This window comes from Poecile atricapillus, chromosome 5, assembly GCF_030490865.1.
Source record: "Poecile atricapillus isolate bPoeAtr1 chromosome 5, bPoeAtr1.hap1, whole genome shotgun sequence".
NCBI classification, from domain to species: domain Eukaryota; kingdom Metazoa; phylum Chordata; class Aves; order Passeriformes; family Paridae; genus Poecile; species Poecile atricapillus.
In genome coordinates, this window is record NC_081253.1 from 376547 (window position 1) to 400442 (window position 23896).

At 42.4% G+C, this 23896-nt stretch overlaps 1 protein-coding gene across 16 annotated transcripts in view; it reads right to left on the reverse strand.

The window, feature by feature from the left end:
• The window catches only part of PKP4 (plakophilin 4), a 66961-nt gene that overhangs the window by 18571 nt on the left and 24494 nt on the right, over positions 1-23896 (reverse strand). For 6 of the 16 annotated variants that reach the window (XM_058840465.1, XM_058840464.1, XM_058840454.1 and 3 more), the window contains exons 2-6: positions 20128-20261; positions 9115-9227; positions 5357-5391; positions 1129-1260; positions 786-976 (exon numbers count right to left, since the gene is read on the reverse strand). In XM_058840465.1, the coding sequence (XP_058696448.1) occupies positions 786-976; positions 1129-1260; positions 5357-5391; positions 9115-9227; positions 20128-20256 (600 nt within the window). In that variant the 5' untranslated portion in view covers positions 20257-20261. Of the gene's footprint in view, positions 1-785; positions 977-1128; positions 1261-5356; positions 5392-9114; positions 9228-20127; positions 20263-23896 lie in introns of those variants that run through there. The other 10 variants (XM_058840455.1, XM_058840460.1, XM_058840459.1 and 7 more) reach the window with 8 other exon arrangements.

Genomic DNA, 23896 nt, shown 5'->3' on the forward strand with positions numbered 1-23896 from the left:
TGAAAATCACAAACATTTATGAGATTTATCGCTTAGGTCACACGGTGGATATTGCTCTCCAGAAAGATGGATAAGTCAGCAGGAAACTCACACAACTTAATGGTATTTACAGGCAGCTGGAATGTAGTTTTTACCCTAAACCTAATTCCTTCAAGTTTCCCTGTAACTTTTTTCTAACCAGTGCTTCTTAATATATAAAATGACAATTTAACATCAAAAAAACCACCTGTTTCTCATTCTCATTTGGCTTGCTATGTTAATCTTCACCTATGCTTTCCTTCCTCACTACTCAACGACTCTGGAAACTCAGGAACAGTAATACAGAGTACTGGTATAATCCATAAATATCCTAACAATTACTGTCTTACTATTATTCCATTTACTGAAAAAGGAGGGAAAAGCTAGAAACTGTAGAAGGTACAGGAACACAAGCAGCATCTTCCTTTAAGAGCTATGCTTGCATACAGGCTCACTTCTAGGAAGGTTTTTCCCCATTTCACAATGAATTTTGAGTGAGTGATACTTTCTTGATATGGTGATAGCAGTGCTCTGTGCAGTCAGGAGTGCTGCTTCACTTCAGCTCCTGTGAATGACCCAGATCCCATGTGCTGATCCCAGTGAACCAGTCTCTGCTGCAAGCCATTCCCACTTTGTACCCAGCGAGTGTTAAACAAGAGCTAATGCTGTAACCCTGACTGCAGCCCATACAGAGGGGCCCAGCTGTCCAGCTGCTGTCTCCAGAGCCCCTGCACAGCCCCAGCCATGCAGGGCACTGGGCAGGGTACCTGCGCTGACGTCTGCCCTTCGGCGCGTGAGCTCCTCACCACGTGGTTGCCGGGGGGTCCGCCAAGGGAATGCTGCTGTCTGATCTCTGACTTGTTCAAGTTTTGGCTGTTATGGAAACTGCTTATTTCCTGGTAACCACTGTCAGAATAAGAGTTCATTTGTGTTGAACTTCTGGAGTTTCCTACAGACCCTGTAGATATGAAGCCAGCATAAGAATAAAATCATCGAACAAGTTCACCAAGAATTATATAATTTTGTTATTTGTTGCATTCATAACTGTATTACGTTTTTATACTGCCAATACAGAAATATATTCTAATATTTAAAATGCACACAACAGACCCTCACTTTCATGGAGAGATGTCTGCTCTGGTGAGTAGAGAGTCCCTTGCTCTGCTTCTGTCCTAATATCATAGGCATTGGTGTGAACACCCTCTGACACCTGGGGTTTGCTTACACTGGTGGGCGGAGGATCTGAAAGAATAAATTATTTATATAAATCCAGTGTTTCATATGCAAGTTTCCTGCAAACTCAATAATGATCATTTTCTCATACATACTAATGAAGGACTGACACCAAGCTGAATCAGCTTACTGGCAGACAGACATCATCTCCCAAACACAATCAACAGAATGTTAATATACATCTCTGAGAATTTTGTTACCTGAAAGTTTCAATGTAGTTCTACAATTCTAATTTTTCAAATATACTTTGCAACCTATTTTAATGAAAAACTAATTGATTACCTAGTACACTCTGAAGAATAGAAACACTGTGCAAGTGTGCTGCAGTGCCCAGTGGACAGCTACCCTTGTCTTAAGGGCCTGTAATCAACACCTCCAGATGTTAAAGGGTGAGCTGAACTTCATCCCTGTTTCTGTACTATGAACAGCAATTGCTGCAGACTTCTATACACTTTTTTAACTTAGTAAACTACTATCTAAATATTTGCCTCTTAAGCTAACTTCAGTTCCAAGAATGTCAACTCAACTGTACAGGCAAATGACAGTGTTGTAAGGCAAGGCAAAGGAGGCACAGCAATGCTTCTATGAAGAAAGGAAGCAAAGATAAAGAGTCTGGAAAAAAGGGACAAAGATAAGGATACGGAATCAACATAATTTTAAGAGAAATATTAAGCATTCTGTTACCATGTTGTGCAGGCAGCAGAGATGCAGTACAGAACCACAAAACAGTTTAAGTCAGAAAATCCCCCTGAGCCCAGCGGTTCCCCCAGCACTGACCCATGATCCCAGAGGGACACATCCACACAGCCTTAAACTCCCTCCAGGGATGGGGACTCCACCCCCGTCCTGGGAAGCTGTGCCAGGGCTGGACAGCCCTTCCATGAAATATCCAAGCTAAAGCTCCCTGAGGAAGAAGAGTAGGCAATGGAGGTTATGTTTAAAGGTAACACCTGAAATGTAAATTCTTGCTGCAGAAATCCATGAATGGGCCTGGAGTGAACCCAAAGGGAATGTGCCAAGGAGCACCAGCCCAGCCCCAAGGACTCTGTTCCAGGAGCTGGGGGCTCTGGGCAGAGATGCCTGCTGCTCTGGCTTTTACCAGTGGCTGGACACAAAATGCTGATGTCTCACTACCTGCATAATGAACCATAATGGAACATGCCTACTAAAAATATTACTCAGCAATTGGTATTTATGAAGAATTCTTGAACACTAGTCAGATTTTTGAAAAATCAATAAATCTTAGAAATCCTAGTCTGTCAGCAGTTATTTACCAGTAGTACATTCCTAGGTCAAAACTAGCTTGTAAAATTTTATGCTAGTTAATTTACTAGAATAGGATTTACTAGAATATTATGACCAAATTTAATTAAGATTTAATAAGAAGTGTTACTATACTTCCATTAGTTTAATCATCAGTATGCCTAGAAATGATCCAGAGAACCAACACTGCAAGAACTCACTTCACAGCCTGTTACACCAGCTCAACACCAGATGGTAACAGCCACCAGTGGGTGTTCCACGTTCTTTGGAATGAAACACTTGGAGGACTTGGACGTTACATTAGGATTACATCCAGCTTCAATACTTTAATGTTCAATCTTTTTGTTTATCTAATACAAGGCCCTATTATCTCAGTTACTGGATATTACATGATACTAAATCAATGTCAAACTGACAATCAGTCTGGGGAGAGACAGAGGAAGAATAAGGTTCAATTGTGCTGTTGAGTGCAGATGTTCCCAGGACAGAGCTTTGAGCCCAGCCTCGCTCCCATCACACACTGCCCACCAAAGCCTTCACAGGGCTAAAAAATAAAGATTGTTTAGACTGTTTAACAAAGGCAAGAATGCACAATAAAATGAATTGTTGTCTATCTGACTCCACTACCATAAAACAGGAGGAATGCCCTGAATAAAAGAATAGTCTTCTTATAAATGGCTGATCTAATATTCTATTTATAGGCACCTGCAAAACAACATCACTTTATATCTGAAAAATTCTGTATAATTCTACTGATGCAGAAAGCAATTACAGCTACAGTCACATCTTATCATCCAGTGATGCTTTTGACATAAACCACTACCTACAGTCATAGAAAAGGTGATTTAAGGCAGTGCTTTTATCCATCTTTAACTTCAGTATTTTCAGATTACAGTTCATAAAGCAGCATCTAGTGACACTTCTACAAAACAAAGATCCATGGTGAATTGGGTAATAAAACCTACAAGCAAGCCACAATCACAGTATAAATGTAAACAGGAAATGAAATGTAGATCAGGAAATTCTAAGCAAGAAACAGGGTTTTTTCCAACATGCCCACTTCTGAGAAAGTACTTCAGGAAAGGCTACTTTGAATACAGACATGAGCGAAATACACATCTAGGTTTGCATTAACACATAGAGCATTGAAATAGAAGCAGAATTTTTGGCCATATGTCAAGTGACTGCTTAGCAGGGATGTGCACATGAGATTTCTAAAGAAAAACACACAAATGTGAGGAGAGAATCAAAGGACAAAATAGAAACACGAGCTGGATGAAAGAAGGAGAAAGAAATAAGGAGAGAGAGAAAGAAAAAAGAGAGAGAAGAAAGAGGAAAGGGAAGGGAAAGGGAAAGGATAGAAGGTCAAGGAGAAAAGTGAGTAAGTTATAGGAAAATCAGAAGAGGAAATAAAGCAATGAAATGCAACTGGCTGAAATATATAATAAAACAACAACTGAGAGCTCTCAGAAGGAATCTATACCACTTGCAAAATGTCATTGGGACATTATAAAACCAGGGGAAACAATGTGATTAAAAAAATCTCCAACAAACAAAACCAACATTCACACTGAAAAAATATGTAAGACTTGTTTCTCGATTATTTGAAAAAACAAATTTGACTTCTGTTTAAAACCACTGCTGAAAGAATACCTGAAAAGCACTGCCATGACTAACGAAAGTTCAGTGGCAGTAGAAGTAGCTGTTGAGAATATTAGCTTTAAAATAAAGGAAAAAAACTGACATGTGCCTCACCTCAGCTGCAGCAACAGAAACCATGAAAATACAATTATGCACAAGTTTAAGAGCTGAATCTCCAAATAAAACAAAACCCAGGAATGGCACATAAAGTAATCCCAATTATGGTAATTATGAATACGCTTGACTGAAGCAGCAGCAGCAGGCAGGGTCCCTGTGCAGCAGGCACTGGGCTCTGAGCACAGACAGCCCCTGTTCGAGTGCAGGACGGGGTTCATGCAGCTCTCTCCTCCAATGCCAGCTGCACTGGGATTGCACTGGGCTGGCTCTGGCCAGCGGGACAGGAGCACACGGACACACAGCACAACAAGGGACGTGCAGGAGCCCCTGTCTGTGCCTGTCCTGCACCCATCACTCCAGAGCCCCTGCAGTTCAGAGAGCGACTCCACAGTGTCCAGCATCAACTGATGCACACAACCTGTCAGAGCTCCGTGCTCTGGTCTGTCAAGGGCAGGAGGGATTATTCCAACAGACCAGGGAATGCCACCTTGCACATACAGTCCTACCCTCTCCCACAATATAACCAGGAGCAGGTGTAGCAGTACAAGAAAAACGCTTCTTTTGGAAAGAAAGTTCACTCTATCCCGAGATAAAAAAGTAGAAAAATCACTCTCATAAAAACATTCACTTATCAGAGATTTTCTCAGTTAAGTAAGAACATCTGTAAAAAGAAAAAAACCAAAACCAAACAGTTTTCAAGCTTAAAACATGCAGTATTTTTTCATACTCCTTACCTACCAGGAGGAAGACTCACAAGTAAATTTTAATTAAGTAAAAGGAAGACCCAATACATGGCAAGCCTTGTATTACAGTCACAGCACACACAGAAATACAAAAGCACATAAAGATACAAGAAAAGCACTTGCAACTACCTGTAAGCTCAAGCACCTTTTACAGTAACATAGGGAACACACGTGAGTCCCATGTGTGACAAAGAAAACATTAATGTCATACTTTAGAAAAGACACTTGGAAAAGATACGTAGCATTGCTGCTAAGTGTTCTGTTTGTGTCAAAACAAGCAATGAATGCCAAGAAAATAAATCTACTTGGGCTTAAAGCAAATTGTACATAAAAGATAATACCTGAGGATCTCCAGGAAAATGACTTCTCAGTAGAGCTGCAGAAAGAAAAAAAATTATCACACAGATGAACCATGTCATTAGTTTGGACTTTTTATTGTAGTTTTAATTAATCATAGAAAACTTTACAAAACCCCCAGCAGATAAAATTTCAATAGTCCATGTAAATACCACTCTGCAGTGCTTTACACCTGACAACAAAACCACCAGTTATCAAGTTCAATTTTCTTTTAGTCAGTGGGAATTATTCACTGTAACTTCCTGCACATCACAGCACCAGGCCATGCCTGCAGCAGGTGACAGCACGGACAGGTGAGAGCAAGCACGGCTTTGCCACACAGCTCCTGTTGAAGGTGTTGTGCTGTCAGTGACAGCCCACAGCAGTGTGTGCCAGCAGCAGCCCAGCACAAGCAGCGTGCACAGCCCACAGACACCTGTGTAGCACCCACACCAAACACCCTGCTCAGACAGCAGCAGCACTGCTCGTGGCAGGGTCCAGCAGAGGAGGTTTGGGGGTTGCCACTCGAGAGCATCTGCCTTCATACGTAAAGCAGTTCAAAAATCCTAGATCTGTATCTGCTCTTTTTTTTTTTCACTGTTTTTTCAGTTTCCAGCTTTCCAGAGAGAATTCTGATCTTTTGTACAGAACAATCAAACCAGCTGACAGACAGCTGCAACTCAGAGTGAGGTGGTGACAGATGTGCCACAGTCCAGGTCAGCAGATGCCTTCAGTGCCAGTTACTGTGCAGACCAAGGAGGTGTAAAACCCAACCTTCTGCATTTTTCCAATACTGATTTTTTATCAAACTATCTTCACCCTTTTGTCCTTCCACTGAGCCATGTGCTTTCCTTGCTCACAGTAGTACTGATGCACAACCACCTTTGCAGACAAATACAGAAATCATCCAACTTTGAATAATACAATGGGTTTTTTTTGCAGTGATTATAAGCTGCTGTTTTCCAAATAAAAAGCTCTTTAAAGGAAAAACAGGCAAGTCCATCAGATTTGATTTTGTCTAAATATCAGCTTGAGACTGGGATTTTGGGTAAGATGTAGCAATTTCTAATGGAGTATTATTTTACTTCTTTCTACCACAGCTACCAATTAGAAAAAAATTAGCTCAGCAACATGAACAGCATGAGATACTTATTTTCAAAAATGAAAACAACCATTTGGGAGCCTTTTTGGAAACAAAATATTTCTATTAAAGTGTGCTAAAGATACATGCTAGCACAAACTAGAGTTAGAATGAGACTTCAAGTAAAAGGAGAATTCCAATGCAGACTTCACGTGTCTGAAAGTCAACCTCTGGCCCCAGAATTCTCACGCTACCTGAATACCAAGTTTCCCACTCTTGTCCTTTTGCTCTGTTGTTCTTCAGACCTTTTGGAAACTCAGTTCCTTACCCTGAGGCAGCGTGGCTCAGCGTTGCTGGCAATGGCAGCACACACTTTACACAAGGCTATAACCCAGAGCACATCCCTGCCCAACATCCCTGACCACTTCAACTTCCTTTACAGGCACAGAATGGAGGAGTGAAAAAAGGCTGCTCTGCCCATGGCTCACAGGAGGAAAGCTGCTTCATCAACGCTTCAGCTGGTTAAGCACTTAACTCTTATGAAATTATTCTGGAACAAGTCCAGCATACATCACCTCCTAATGTCATCAGCTGATACTGTCACCTAGCAGGTGCAATGTTTTGTCAGCTCTGAGCAGTAAGTCCAGTGCATTTCATCCCAGTGTTCAAAAGGCACTGTGGTGACACACTGCAGTGCCCATGCCAAGCTGCTGCTGGAATTAGTCACAATGCTGCCTCTTCCCAACAGCAGCATGTAATATATCCAAAGAGAGCCCACATGTGGCAAGCTGCACTTTACAAAATGTGAATTTAGCCCACTACTATCCTTGAAAAAGAATTAGGTTAGTAGAGTAGACATGCAGAAGTATTCCTCTATCAGAAATATCATAACAGCTTGGTATGATGTACAGTTTTCAATCAGAGAAGACAGAGACAAATATGACAGTAACACAAATATTTGCTAACTGGAGATGGAGCATGCATGCAAACTGTGCTGAAATCCATTTATGCCTTTTCTTTTTTTTTACCCTTTTGATTTTTTTTTCCTTAATTGTATTTTTAAAGCTCTGGATTGGTTTGTTTGGGGTTTTTGATTAATTTGATTTTTTGTTGTTTGGTTTTTGGTTTTGTCCCTTTCCTAATTTCACACCTCTTCCTTGCCATTTCACTGCTTTAGTTGAAAACTATCTTAGATACAAAATTGAACCAGCTGCCAGTCTGGAAAAAATAAAAATCTGATAAATGGAAAAGGTTTTGCATTAAGTCATTTAGAGAGAAAACACGCTAAGGGTCACCAGCACTGCTTTGCATTTTCATGTGGCAGCTCTCAAAGACTTCCCAGCTTTGAATTTCCAGGTTTCAGCAGGGGCAGCATCCCTCTCAGTGACACGGCTGCTCTGGTAAGGCACAAGGGGCTGTGGAGGTTCCCAGCCAGAGAACCAGCACCTGTGCACAGCACAGCAAGCCTTCAGGAACAACACTGACAACTTGGGAAATTGTACATTTCTGATTTTGTTAAGCAGTGTGTTATTTTTTAAAAAATGGTGTGAACACAATTATGATCTTCAGCTCCTAGACTGGACAGGTCAATTCCCAGTGTGTCTTTTGCAGGTTTTGCATGGCATGAAACAGTTTAAGCCTATTATCTCTGCAAGTACTCCACACGGTGAAAAGTATTTCTGATTTAAACAGCACCACTTGAGAGAAAAGCTGTGATTTCGATCGCCTACCTTCCTTCTTGGCTATACTGCTGTTGTCATAAAAAAAAGGCAACAGATGAAAAAATTAAGTAGTATTTATTAAATATTTATAAAATGGTGAAAAGCTGTAAAAAGCTAAAAATATAATTGTGTTAAAAATGTATGTACTTCACAGATATCCTTGTAGTATCCCAGTTCCCTCCGTGGCTACGCCTCCATCGTTGGAGTACATCTGTGCTGTGAGGCAGCAGCAGCAGCAAGGGGCTGCTCCCAGCGAGCTGGGGGTGCTGCTCAGAGCTGCCAGCCACATTTGAGTACCCCTACAGACTGAATGTGTTCTTTACTTGTCCTTTAGCTCCCATTTTAAATATCTACATCAACAATGCATTTACAACTATATGCTGTATATAGAAAACTTGGTGTAACTTTACATTTCTTAGTATAGGGAGATTTCTCTGATAAAATGCCATGTACTAAACTCCATAAACTTGTGTTACACCTTACAAGCAACTGGAAACCAGGAAAATCAGCATTTTGAAGTAAATGAGGTAATTTTCAGTCTTCAACTTTTCTAACAGCTATCTTCTTGAATTCACCAATACAACTGATTCTTCTACCCACTCTGCCAGACCCTGTACCAGAACCTAAGCAATCCTACGTTCCCCCCCAGCCAGGACAAATTAACCAGCACTGCCACTAAAACCAGGTAGTCCTGGGACTTGCTGGCTGTTTCCAGAAGACCCTGGAAACCACTAATTCTCCAGGTGTGAATTCAGAAAGTGTCAGGAATACACTGTAATTGTAAGAGAGGCCTCTTGAAACTGTCCCATAACTCTTCACAGCAAATCTGCATTTTTTAATCCTTCAGATATTAATAGAGGTGAATAGCTATTGGTGAAAATGTATGTATAGAGGACATAAGCACCACTAAAAAGCCTTTAATTTATGGGACAAATGAAAATAACGTCATCAGGACCTGTACCTTGTGCTGGCGATACTTGGTGACTCTGCTCCAAGCCTACATCTCTCTAGCTGATTAGCCACAATTTGCCTTTCCACTTCCAGTTCTCTGGTAAGTCTTTGAAATTGAAGCTCCTGAAATTTCAAAATACAAAGAAAAGCATTCTTGATGTTAAAAAATGGGTGTGGATTAGCTCTGAAACAATCACTGATTCATCACAGTTGTGTTTTGACTCTTAGGGGAATAAACTATAAAAGTGGAAATTTAATGGTTCATTAAATCAGTGATTCATGCAAATATTGATTTATCACCTGTTACAGAAAGAAAAACATGCTTAAGCATTCTTGAGTTTTATTTCTCCTGCAATTAAAATTTTTGTGTCTTCTTACATTACCACAGTCTAACAAAATCAGTCTAACAAACCCTATAAAATCAGTCCTCAATTTAATCTATAAACAAGAAAATCAGAAAATGTAATACCCTAACCTTTCCAATCACAAACCTTCAAATCTTAAGCTATCCTACATTCTGACTGTAGTTGGAAACCTTAAGATTTATTACTTCAAACTGTCTGAGTGTAGATATGTGCCATTTCACCTTTTCTGAGTTCAGCTTTTTTTATATTTCTTGGTCAAGGGCACCAAACTTCTTCAGTCTTTATAAGAGGCTTTTGGAACACAACACTGCAAGGGTGACGTGGGAAATACCAGTGCTGCACAGGATGGGTCCTACTGAAATCTGGCACCATTTTCTATGGCACTCTGAAATCCAGATTACATCACATCAAGGGATATCGAGGGTGTTTTTCTCCTCAGTTAGCTTTTATTGAGCAGAGAAAAGGGTTCTATTTCAAACTGATACAGTAAACACTCTGAAGTTTAAGTAAACCATATAAAAATGGATGAACACTAATATTTAGTAATCAGATGAAGCACCAAGCAAGTCTTATATAGAGGTCAGGTGCAACACAGAGCTCTCATTTGATGTGAGAGCTCAATTGACTGCTGAGGTTTCTCCCCAGTGTGCCTCACGTAAAGGCCCTGCCCAGCAGCTGTATGGAGCCAGGGACATCAGCTCCTGCAAACTGCTCCTTCACACCCCACGGAATGGGGGAACCACTTCCCTTGCAGCAGCCACTCTCCACTCCCTGCAGACTGTGCCCCTCTGCAGTAAGATGAAGGGTGCTCCATCCAGCACTGTCCCAGCACTCTGCAGGGGCCTCAAGAGCTTCCACAGCCCCCAGGAGCCTGGAACTAACAAGAGGAGGCTCAGAGTAAGTGTAGGGAGAACTATTGTAAGAAGTCAAGATTTTTCTACCAACAACACAACGATACCAAGAATCCCCCAAGAGAAGAGTAATTAGTACCTATGCCATCAGGCTGGCAGCTGGGCCCGAGGCAAACAGCAGTCACCCTGCTGCCAAAATGACTAGATCAGATGACAAAACTGAAAAAGTGACTTCTGAAGGTCTGATCTGAACCCCTCCACCAAACTGGATGTCACACACACACACACGCACACACACACACGCAGCTGACTGCTCTTCCAGAGGATACGAGCGATTCTGGACACATCCAAACATTTCTGAAAACTCCCTAACCAAACTGAATAAACACCCTAACATTCCCCAGTTTTGCCCAGAAAAAGTGGGTTTGCATCCAGGACATGTTTCCTGTTCCTTACTATTAAACCAGTATTTAAACAGCAATGTAACGGATGCAAACTGGCAACCAGAACCTATTGTTATTTACTGATCTTTTAATTAGATAAATAAAATAAAACATGCTAGCCTTTAATTACTTCTATTCAACCAATCCCTATTAATTTCCCTTTTCATTACAGATAGAGGCAATAATGAACACATTATTCTAGAAAATGTCTTACTGCATAACATCTCAATTAATAAACTGCCCATTTAAATAAAAATCCCTATTTTTTGCCCCACACTACAAAAATTCAAAGGCAGTTAAAACAAGAACTATACTTCTATTTTTCTTGAGAGTAGGTGAATGACATAAGTGTATATTATTGCATAAAGCAATAAATTAACTGCATTTATTAAAACTATATTGAAAAGCAAAACTCACTTGTATTCTATCAGAAAAACAGAGATAAGGAAAAATAGGAGAAAAAACCACCAAGCCTCATTTGACCACTTCAGAGACACTTGCACTGCTGAGCTGGGAACAACGCCATCTCTGCCTGTTTACATTGCTCCTCACTGTCCTGGCATTGACCAGAAAGCCACAAACTGCACCGTGCACTGAACAGCAGAGGGGCAAGAGGCCTGTAAATCATCTGCCAGTTTTAAATCACTCTGATGCTTAGGAAGATCTAATATGCTTCTGCAAGTACAAGCATAATAATAATAATAAAAAAAATCCAGCTCTCTTTTCTAGTCTGAGTACATTCTGGCATGCCCAGCCTGGGAGTCCAATGAAGCAGCAATTTATGAACTTTGAAACAATAAGTGCTGACTTTTGTACGTGCCTTCTTAAATTTGACATCTGTAGCAGGTGATATGTCTTATATACCTGCAAAAATACACAAGACAGATAGTTTTAGAGCCACCATCTTTTTTAGAGCTGCAATACATCATGCTTTAAAACTTTCTTCTCTTACCTTAAATCTTATTATTATTATTATTACTATAGAAAACTAAGTCCTTGCCAGCTCTAACTGATCATCTTTCTAGCTTATGCTTTCTTATAATGAAATTTTATACCACTCTGAGTGGACCTATCTCCACAATGTGTATCTATCAGACAGCACACTAGTTCTGGCAGGAATCTATTGGAATTTGTTTCTCTATCCAGCTTCTCTGGGAGCAGTGGGAGAGCTCACTCCTCGAACAGGATACTCCCTGCACAGAGCTGCTGCCCGGAGCACGAACTCACTGACTCCTACAGCACTGGCTACTGACAAAATGGCATTGCAGGACTCAAATGCAACTCTTAATAAGCTTATTAGCATTTGCAGCAGAGCATTTATGTGGCAATCACATAGTAAAATCACAGACATAAATTACAAAACACACTGCCATACTGCATCCCAAGGAGAAACCAATCCTCAGACAGACACACTACACTGGCTTGGCCAGAACTACTTTTATTCAAAATTGTTCAACATTCATTGAGGGAAAAAAAAGCAACCCGTAATTCTATAAACATCTTTAGCAGCAACTACTTAATCACCTTATCAAACTGCAGGTTTTATGTTCATTAGCTAAAATTCCACTGCAAACCCACAGGCCATAATTCCTAATATGAAACTACAATAAAAGACAGCTTTAACCACAATTCCTGCTCTGGATCAGGAAGTATACACACGGGGCAAGAAAGCAGTTATTTGGAAAGCAGTTGTGCTGACTGCAGGCAGACAGGCTGCTGTGAGTGAAAAGCAGAGCCCAGAACATTGTAGAGCTGTGTCATTTCCTTCTGGAGGAGGCCAAACCCCGTGCTGGTGTTGTAGTGCTCACACCAGGTGACCAACTGCTCTTCCTTGGTGAGCTCTGCCCAGCAGGAACCTGGCGTGGATGACATTTCACTGTGCCAAGGGACAGCAAGGCCTGTCACACCAATCCTGGCAGCTGAATCCTCTTTCCAGGTGAAAGCTGAGTGGCTCGGGGCAAGGGACAGCAACCACCAACACACTGTGCTGGGCTCTTGCCAGCAAATATTTGAAAACAAGTAATTAATGCAAATGCTGTTTGCACAACTGACTGTGAAAACTGCCATTCTCCTTTTGCAGGCATTGGATAATAAAAGAGGGTTAAGGGGCAATTCTGTGCCTTCTATCTGCATCCTGTCACAATACCATGATGCAGATTCACCTTTTTCATTTTTGTTAATGAGGAACTTTTATCCCTCAGTAACATAGATGAGAATGAGCAATCTACATTCACCACTCTGAAAAATAAAAGTTACTTTCTTCCTGTCCTGTTGTGATTTGAGCACCTCTGGAAAAACACAGACAACTTTAAACAACAGTGGTCCATGTGACTAGCGAAAGGTTTTCTAGTGACAGCTCTGCACAAATCAGCAGCAATTGCACAAGCAGTGAAGAGAAGTGGCAGATTCCTTTTGAGTGGTTCATGCCTGGCTAGCCAGACCCAGACTGGACATCAGAGGAGACAATGCCTCCAACAAACAAAGGCATCTCTTGCAGCTTCTTGACTTGACCGGCTCTCAGTGGCTGCTGTGGCAGAAGGCTGGGCTAGGATGGCCTGGTACTCCTGGCTGCAGTAACACTGGGATGTGCTAAGTTGCTTCAAGTGCCAAATGTCACTGTCTATGAAATATTATGAAGGTAATTGTAAGCTGAACTATGAAATATATTCTAATCGCAAAAGTACTGTCTGTTGATCAATTGAGCTGAGCCTGTTTCAATAGCTCAAGTTACTCATATAAGAAAGTGTAGTCTGCATTTGAGAGGAATATTTTTACTTTGTGTTTACTATTTTTTATTCAACTGCAACCACAATGCAAAGCTGCACAACTTCTATCAGCTGTGAGAGTTCACACAGTGCTACAGAAAAGGCTATTATATTTTGGATATTTTCCTGATACAAACAATATAGAAGAGGGCAAACAAAACAGAAGTTGATTTATACCTTCCTTCATGTTAACCTCTTGCATTCATCAAAGCAGAATTCTCTCTTTCCACCTGCCATATTTCAGAGTTAGATCAAGCAACTGACTACTTAAACCCACACTGAATACTATATTTTCCAAAATGGATGTCATACTGTAGTGACCCAATATTTAAATTCTCTACCAGAATCTATTGCAGAAAAAGCCTGTACTTCTAACTAACCATATTAGAGCAACCTTAATATTTTCTGTAAAAATTAAGTTTACTCACGTACACAACTGCATTTGCATGCTTTTAGTATCTCAGTATCTTCCAAAATAGAAGACAAAAGATAAAAAAATTGGACAGTGTAGAGAGAATCACAGATTTCAGGATGTGAGATGACACAGCTACAATTACTGGCTGATCACACTTACTCTGTATTCAACAGCAGCAGACCATTAAAGCCCTTAATACTTTTAAGCATGCATTGTTCACTGGTCTGGTACAACAGTTTAGTGCTGCTTTAGCTGATGAGAGATCAACATTTTAGCATTTTATAGCAAGCTTACTGTTGCCAGTGGCAGGAGGGAAGAATGGAGGCATTCCCGGACTGCCTCTGACACATTCTCTCTGGAAGCTTTGTGACAATGCTTGGGCAGCTCAAGTTGGAGCTGAGGGTACTGCTCTGCCAGCTGGGCACCAGGGATCAGTCACTGCTGAGCAGACAAACTGATAATCTAAACCAAGTATACATCAGAGGCACCCAGAGGTCCACATAGGCTCTTTTTCAATAGGAGTTTCTCCTCTGAAGCCTAACAGTCCAAAGGAGAAAGGAAAATTAACTTCTAGGTCATCATATGAATAAAGAAGTACAGAGAATTTTGATAAAGGAAATGAGCTACCTATTTCACCTGAGACAGGATTGGCATTAAACTTGTCCTAGAGTAAGACCTTTAGGAAGTTGACATGTCAGACTTGACTCACTGTAACTAAAAATGCTGGTAAACACCAGAAACTCTAAACCTCAAAGTTCTGGAATTAAATAGGCAAGAGTGACCTATGCAGTTGAACACAACACTAAGAGAGTTGGAAGAAAACCCCAGTTCTTCCAGCCATTCAACAAAATGTCGACCGGGATTTTTGTTTCACTAATGCCAAACTTGGGAGTCCATTCAACAAAAAGTACTACCTTCAATTCAGAACTGCCACACATTTAACACCTAACTGATCACTAGATGCATGCCAATCAGAATTTCAAAGTGAGACTGAAAAGTTTGTGCCCAGTTACTGGAAGTGCATTTAGCAAGTCTCTTTTCAGGTATCTCCATGAAGTGACATGCCTACACAGAGTACTGAATATACAGCACTACACACCTGAACTGTAAAGAAACCTCCAAGACTTAATATCAGTAGTTCTCATTCAAAAAGATGTTTTAACATGCAATAAAAAATAGGCAGAATGCATTCTTCCTTCTGTTTGCATCTGAAAAACGTAGAGGTTTGCTCCCTGCTCCCAAGCCCTATAAAAACACCTCAAAAATAATGTAAAAAAATTGTACTTAAACAATAATGAATGAAAAAACTGAGGTGCAAATTGTCTATTTATACAGTACAGTTCAAAACACTTACACAAAAGGAAAAGATTTTGCTGAAGTCCTGAATAAACAACACTTCTGGAAAAACACCCAGGGAAACCTAAGAGATGTATTATTATCCATCTGAAAGCATATCTAAGCATATCTAGTAAGAGATTCTTACTCTGTCATCTATTTACTAAAGAAAAGGTGAAAAGTTGCCCATCTCAAAGTGTCACAAACAGCTAGACCAAAGAACAAACTAAAAAACAAGCACTGCTGTAAGTGCTTCTGCCTTAGCAAAGGCATTAAAATCAGTATATTCCAGTTACTTTCAAAAACTGCATTGATGAGTGGCTTTTCCTGCAAGACCTTTTCTCAGCCCAAACACTGAAAACTAATGTGCTAAGCATGAAATTCACAATTCCAAATGATCCCATTTAATCTTGTCAATTCAGCAGCAGTTCATTCCAAATCCAGCAGTGTATAGCTTGAACACGGAAAACGGCAGTGATTCCACAAACCTACAAGGAGCAGCTGGCACCTAGCTGCCCCACATTCCAACCCCCGCAAAAGTTACTGCTACCATGCTGCCCCTACAATTTTTAACAAGTTGTTATTTTAGTATGAAAATACTCAATTTACTTTTTGACATGGATAAGAAACTCCCTACAGAACTCAACTAAATTTCTATGCAGGATTCAGAACTCCCCAGGATTCAGAAATATAAACATGTTTTACTTTTATTTAAAACTTGTTTCAGCAATCCGTAAGATACTTCTATCCATGATAGTATGGAAGCCTCATAATGTTTTAGAAGTGAAATACATATTTTAGGGGAAAAAAATCCCAACCCTCCTCTAAAAGAAGCCCACAGAAAACAATCCCCTCCCCCCAAAAATACCAAACAAAAAACCAACCAAACAAAAACAACAAAAAAAACCCCAAAATGCCAAAATACTCAAAATCCATCATCAAATTCATTTAAAGACAAAAATATGAAAATATGTTTCAGCTCTATTACAATTAGCCTTAGGACTTTGCTGCATTCAAAAAGGAATTCTTCTATTAGAATCCCTGAGGCTGGAAAAGCTCTCCCAGCCCATGGAGTCCCAGCTGTGCCCGATCCCACCGTGTCCCCAGCCCTGAGTGGCACCTCCAGGAATTCCCTGGACACCTCCAGGGATGGGCACTGCAAACCTCCCTGGGCACTTCCAAGGCCTGAGCGCCCTTTCCATGGGGAAATTCCTGCTGCTGTCCCCCCTGAGCTGCCCTGGCCCAGCCTGAGGCCGTTCCCTCTCCTCCTGTCCCTGTTCCCTGCCAGCACAGCCCGACCCCCCCAGCTGTCCCCTCCTGCCAGGGAATTCCAGAGAGGGAAAAGATCCCTCGGGATCCTCCTTTGCTCCAGGCTCAGCCCCTTCCCAGCTCCCTCAGCAATTCTCCAGCCCCTTCCCAGCTCCCTCAGGAATTCTCCAGCCCCTTCCCAGCTCCCTCAGCAATTCTCCAGCCCCTTCCCAGCTCCCTCAGGAATTCTCCAGCCCCTTCCCAGCTCTGTTCCCTTCCCTGGACACACTCCAGCCCCACAATGTCTTTCTTACGTTGAAGCACCCAAAACTGGAGATGCCTCAGCAGTACAGGGCATCGGCACTGCCCCAGTCCTGATGGCCACACAAGTTTTGACAAAGGCCAGGTCCCTGTGGCTTTCTTGCCCACCTGGGCTCATGTTCACTTTGAAACAGATCTTGAGTTTTGTCAGAAAAGCACAAAGCTGTAATTTCTAAATTTCTTCACAGGTTACTACACCTATTCTGCTGGTGTTATTTTATAACACTATGAGTGAATTGAAATGTTCCTTTCCTAAAATATGACCAAGGGAGATTGACCCATCTGACACCTGACTCAACAAGAGACTGATCAGAATTTAGAGGACACAGTCTAGTTTGGTAAAATAGTTGCTTTAAATGGATTTGAGGTCTTAAGAAAAGGAAACAAGAGGAAACAAATGGCAACTTTATTTAGAAGCAGCTTGTAGGATTCATAGGCTAAGTGCAACTTTTTATATAATCATAACTATTGTTTCACAGCTATGGGAGAAAGTTTGGAGTAATTCAATACATTTATCTATCTTAGAACTACTATAGTAATTTTTACAGTTTGTATTAAGTTAAAATCTTTCCCAATTTGCCAAGTAATAATAAAGGCTTTTCTTGATTATGTTTCCACTGCAGTGTTTCTGGAGTACTCGGGTCAGGGTGTGGCAGCTTTATTTTACAAACACTGACCTGCTGCACCTCACAGCAATTCCTGTACCAAAGGAAACAGCAAACAGTGTAGCAGTTTCTGTTCAAGCTTAATAAAGAAAAGAACTTCACTGGAAAATATTCTGTTCTGGGCTTTCTGCCACACAGGAAGGGTGTTGAACATGTCAGTGTCCATAATTATTATCAACACAAAAAAATACCAGAAAGCAGCAGTTCAGCTCTTAATTCTTTCATATTATCACTTCCAAGACTGAAAGACAATTTACATCTTCCTCCCCTCATACTCATTTTATGTGTCTGTACATTTCACAGTACAGCTCCAGTTCTGAAGTTTGTGTAACGCTAATGATAAATGACAATTTAATTTCTTTCAGCTTTCATCAGAACTTAGTGATGTAATAGCCACATTTAATAGCTTTTCTATAAATGGAAAGAGGAAGATATTTTAACCTCCTTTTCAAAAGAAAGAAATATTCCATTATAATTTTTTCTCTAGGACTAATAAAAAGATAGAAACATTGCTTGGGCAGGCAAAGGAAGACTTATAAAAGGCTTTAGTGCACACTCGTGCCTGGAGCTGTTCCTGACAGTGCTGCCCTGACTGCTCGCTCAGTGAGGTCCAGCACAGCCCCAGAGGCAGCATGGAACTGTCCTGGCCAGGGGATCCCTGAGCACAGAGCCCAGCTCTGGCACTGCCACAGGAACTGTCCTGGCCAGGGGATCCCTGAGCAGAGAGCCCAGCTCTGGCACTGCCACAGGAACTGTCCTGGCCAGGGGATCCCTGAGCAGAGAGCCCAGCTCTGGCACTGCCACAGGAGCTGTCCTGGCCAGGGGATCCCTGAGCAGAGAGCCCAGCTCTGGCACTGCCACAGGAGCTGTCCTGGCCAGGGGATCCCTGAGCACAGAGCCCAGCTCTGGCACTGCCACAGGAGCTGTCCTGGCCAGGGGATCCCTGAGCAGAGAGCCCAGCTCTGGCACTGCCACAGGAGCTGTCCTGGCCAGGGGATCCCTGAGCAGAGAGCCCAGCTCTGGCACTGCCACAGGAGCTGTCCTGGCCAGGGGATCCCTGAGCACAGAGCCCAGCTCTGGCACTGCCACAGGAGCTGTCCTGGCCAGGGGATCCCTGAGCAGAGAGCCCAGCTCTGGCACTGCCACAGGAGCTGTCCTGGCCAGGGGATCCCTGAGCAGAGAGCCCAGCTCTGGCACTGCCACAGGAGCTGTCCTGGCCAGGGGATCCCTGAGCAGAGAGCCCAGCTCTGGCACTGCCACAGGAGCTGTCCTGGCCAGGGGATCCCTGAGCACAGAGCCCAGCTCTGGCACTGCTCACCAGCTCAGATACCATCATGAGCACCTCCTTGTGCGCTGCAACATAAAATGGACAGACTTAAAGCCACCACCAGTCTACTTCAGGCAAATGAGTCCTAGTGGCCATTTGTGACAGGCTATGAAGGCACAAGGTATACTGCTGTTTGCTGAGGAGGGACTGAAGGTATCTGTAACTCTTGGCTGACTTCTCACACTGCAACAGCCTCTGGCAGTGATATCCTGCACACTGCAAATGTGAATATTAATTTTAACACTGCTAAGAAATTTTTAGGGTTGCTATTGTCATCTTAAATTACTTTTGAAACTATTAATTTCGGCATGAAAGTTAAGATTCAAATTTCATCACCCTGCAGAAAATTTTTGTTTAACAATAAGGCATTATGGGTATGAAAACTGTTGATATCAAGAAGATATAACCTAATCCTCACCTTTTAAAAAAATATTAATATTGGATAATGTAAGAACTAATACATCAAGTGTTTGCATTCAGAGCTACCATCTTGAATCAAGCCGTGATTCATCTTAAAGGAAGTTCAAAAATAGAGATGGGAAAGCAGACTTATTCTGAAGTTCAAATGTTACAACTTGTGTATTAAGTCAATAAAGATGATCATTATTTTTCAGTATGATACAATGAAAGCCAAAGCATCCCTTTTTCCTTTGTGTTCTTTATATTTAAAAAAAAGAAAACACTGACAAAAACTTTAACTGGAGTGTTTCCTTGTAGAACTGCAATTTTTCCCACTTGAATGATCTTTACAAATTAAGGCTGAAATTGACTGCAAATGCAATTTTATTTTTCCTATAGAAATTACCACTTTAGATACACACCCATAAATGTGCTGCAGATTTAAAATTTATTAGTACCTTGGTATTGATAACTGAAACCAAACTCAGACTTTAAAGCCCATTTTTTAATAAAGTACAATTAATCATACCCAACCTGTATCTGCAGGACTTTGTAGCACTGAACACTTTGCTTTGCAGGACTTACGAGGACTGATTCCAATGTTGCATCAATTCCACACTAGCTTTTCTTCTCTCTTTGCCACTAAACCTGCATTTCCAGTCTGGCTTACAGCAGCAGTGCAGACATTCCAAGGGATATAGAACACCAGAATGATGCTTCTGTTTACGCAGGTAACCGAACCCCTTATATTCAGACTCTAAAACTGATACACAAAACAGCCTACAGTGGCACTGGGTCACATGCCACAGACACAAACAGTGATGGTTGTTGCAGCAGTTATCTCCACACACACTGTGAACTGAGGAATTGCTGAAAACGAGGCAGATACCTGTTCCTTTACAGAAGCTAAAATGGTCGTGGCAGTAGTCTCTGGTTCCATGCCTGGGCCTGTGGAAGTTTCCTGCGCTGTCTGCAGCAGCCCCTCCTCCACCATTGGGCTCTGCTCAGGGGCTGGCATTTTGCCTGCAATAACAAGATTTTAAGATAGTTTACATTTTCAGCCAGTGATGTTTAAAATCCAAGTTTTCAGGATTATTAAATTTATTTTTTTTCTAGAGCTTTCCAAACTCAACTAAATTAGCGGAGAACTTTGCATTACTCAATCTGTGTTGTGTGACCATGTTTCATCTTCACAAACGGAGACCAGAATCACCTATACAACTCGAGGGTTGGGCAGGAGCAAGTGGCTACATGATGCTTCAAGATTATTTTCAAAAACACTACTTTCTGGTGTTTAATAAAACTAGCACAATTCAAGATGCGTAGAAAATACTAGTGTTAACTATTAAAAACACATAGGATCAGTACAGGTTTACCACATACAGGACAAAAGAATGACACGTAACAGCAGAATGCTTTGCTGAAAGGAACAAACTATGGAAGAGACTAATTGTGCTAATAAAAGCTTAATGGGAGCAATGCTTCTAATGCTCTTTTTGCAAAAGAGGAAATTAAAATGCTAAAGTTAAAGCAATTGCCCTGGGCTATGGATAGTACGGAAAGGACTGACAGGATTAGTGTCCAATAATCCCAAGCTGTGTTATTGCAGAGGCAGCACAGTAACAATTCCAATCTATGGAAAAAAGCAATGAATTTTTTCAATTATCAAAGTCACTATTAACTAATATTAGAGACAGTTATGAAGTGTGTTTAATGCTTTGAAAACAGCAAGCAAGTGGCATTCACAAAGCTTCTACACAGATACCACACTTGCACCTGAATGAGGGCAATGCACAGGATCAGCACACACCCCTGCTGCAGGGCTGCATCTTTCTGACAGGCTTCAAAGAGGACTTGGGTTGACCCTGGAGGGATCTCTCCTGGGATTGCTGGCCTCTCTCCTGGGCTCTCATGCCTGTATGCAGAGCCCAGGCCAAGGCAAAGCCCTGTGCCATCAGAGGAGTGCTGCACTGCCGTGGAGAGGAGGTGATGGTGTAAAAAAGTGCTTTCATTCTGCCCTGTGTACAGCAGCACATGGGCTGTGAGAGGAACGGCTCCTCTTGAGGCCCATGAGCTCTTCTGGAGCTAGCATGGGGTCTTTATTAACCACCCCGCTCCAGTCTGCTAAAAGTGCTGGTGACACGGTTCATGTGCAGTTTCACATCAGCCAACGAGCAAATCCAACCATTTCAGGGAAACTCAGCTGGCATGAGTGACGAGAGGCAGTGGAGCAGTCACGGGGGCAACCTGTGCTGCAGAAGCCTGGTCTCCCGCCAGCTTCCACCACTGCCCACAGAGAAAGAAAAGCTGCTTACCAAACACATCAGAGAAGGAGCCCTACTCAGCAAGGCAGGACTTTTCCCCTCAGCACCTTGCAGGTGAAGCACAGGGAGCTGTGCCCCTGCACCTACCCTGAAATAAGCCTACATGAACAACCCATTCTTACTATACATCCACACCATATTTATCCTCTGGAACAAGGCAAAAGAAACTGCACAAAGGTTTCTGCTGTCAGGCCTGCACAAGGACACCTGTGTATGCTAGTCCAGCCACACCAAGAGCCGCTCTACCCCCTCACCTTCCCTCCCCACAGACACAGGTCTCACCTTCCCTCCCCACAGACACAGGTCTCCCCTCACCTTCCCTCCCCACAGACACAGGTCTCCCCTCACCTTCCCTCCCCACAGACACGGGTCTCCCCTCACCTTCCCTCCCCACAGACGTGGGTCTCCCCTCACCTTCCCTCCCCACAGACAGGGGTCTCCCCTCACCTTCCCTCCCCACAGACAGGGGTCTCCCCTCACCTTCCCTCCCCACAGACGTGGGTCTCCCCTCACCTTCCCTCCCCACAGACAGGGGTCTCCCCTCACCTTCCCTCCCCACAGACACGGGTCTCCCCTCACCTTCCCTCTCCACAGACACAGGTCTCCCCTCACCTTCCCTCCCCACAGACAGGGGTCTCCCCTCACCTTCCCTCCCCACAGACACAGGTCTCCCCTCACCTTCCCTCCCCACAGACACAGGTCTCCCCTCACCTTCCCTCCCCACAGACAGGGTCTCCCCTCACCACAGACATGGCACTGTGAGGACCACACCATGCTGTCCTCACCCCCAGGTCCCGTGGCCCATGGTGAGTGTTCCCTCCTGTCCCAGCACAGCCAGGGCACCCAGGGCCCTCCACACTCAGCCAAGGTGGCTCCCACAGGGATTCCTCGTGCCCAGCCCAAGCTCCAGGCCTGTGGGTGTGTGGGGCTGCAGGAGACCACCGTCAACTCTGCAACTGGAACACAACTTACTCTTGACAAATAAATTGATATTAAATGCTACTTGACTTCCAAGGTGCCACAAATTAATACCCAGACATATCTGACTATTTTCAAAACACTATTTTTATTTGTTTCAGCTTGCAGATACAAAAGCAGCCACACCGAGCCTGCCACAAGCTGAACGTCAGGGGGATGCACACCTAAAGCTTCAAGGACCGTTTCTACAGAACCCATTAAACAGCAATTAAGCAAGCAGAATAAAAAACTACCTCTAACAGTACTATAATAGGATTTTGAAAAGTCAAATGTGCAACATTATGGTTTTAGAAAATAAAAATGGTTTCTTCAAAGTTTTACTTCTGAAAACCAACTCTTTAATCAAGCAGTAAGAACCAAAGGCACAGAATACATGCCACAATTCCATGTGTCATATCTGATTTTTTGTATCACTTCACATACATACCAAATCATGCCTTTCCTTCATTTAGAAATATCTGCTAAGCAATCTAAAGGACAAGTCTCAAAAACTCACAAGTTACACATGTGCTTCTCTCAGAAGGGGGCTGCTTGTTGGTCCATGTATCCCACTGTGTCTCCACCTGTACATAACAGGGCAGTGCCTGCTGTAGTTTGTGATTTCCAGGAGAAAAGTACAAAATACAGCAGTGAAACAATCTCAGTTTGTTTTTTCTGTATTTTTTTCTCTCTTCTCACCCCAACACTGTGAATAACTTCTCAGCCTATCTGTAGTAGATTTCTATAACAAACCAGTCCAGAAAACATCCCTCTGAGCTGGCTGGAAGGTGTGCTAATTTACTGAAACAGAATATATACTCAGTAATGAGTATCTAATAAAAACATCCAAATAAAAACCAATCAAACTAATTATTAGTGAAGGTGTCAGTGTTAAATGTACATCTATCTGAGTGTTAAGACATGTAATCACAGACCTACACCCTGTCACAGAGGCAGCTGTTTCAACTGATGTTCCTTCAATTAACGCATTTCTTGGCAAAGTTACTGATTTTCTAATCTTGATTTCAACATTAAATAAGTGTTGGCTCTGATCCTACAAACACTTAGGTACACACTTGAGCTAATAAACAAGTTTTCTTATCCCCCCCTGCTCTCCTGCCAGGCCAGTGGGCTCGGGTGGCAGCACAGGAGAGTAAGGGAGAGCATAGGAGAAGCTCTCCAGCGCCCAGACCCCCACCACAGCACTGTCTAGGGATGCTGCTTAAGGATAGGAACTTACAAAGTCAAGGCAGGTTCTGATCTTCATCTTATAGGAACAGGAAATAGCAAGAGCAGGTTTTATGAGAGCCTTATAATCTGGTATGAGTAAGAAGCTGAGAAGAGTTAATACAAAACTCTCTTTCTTCCTTGCACAAG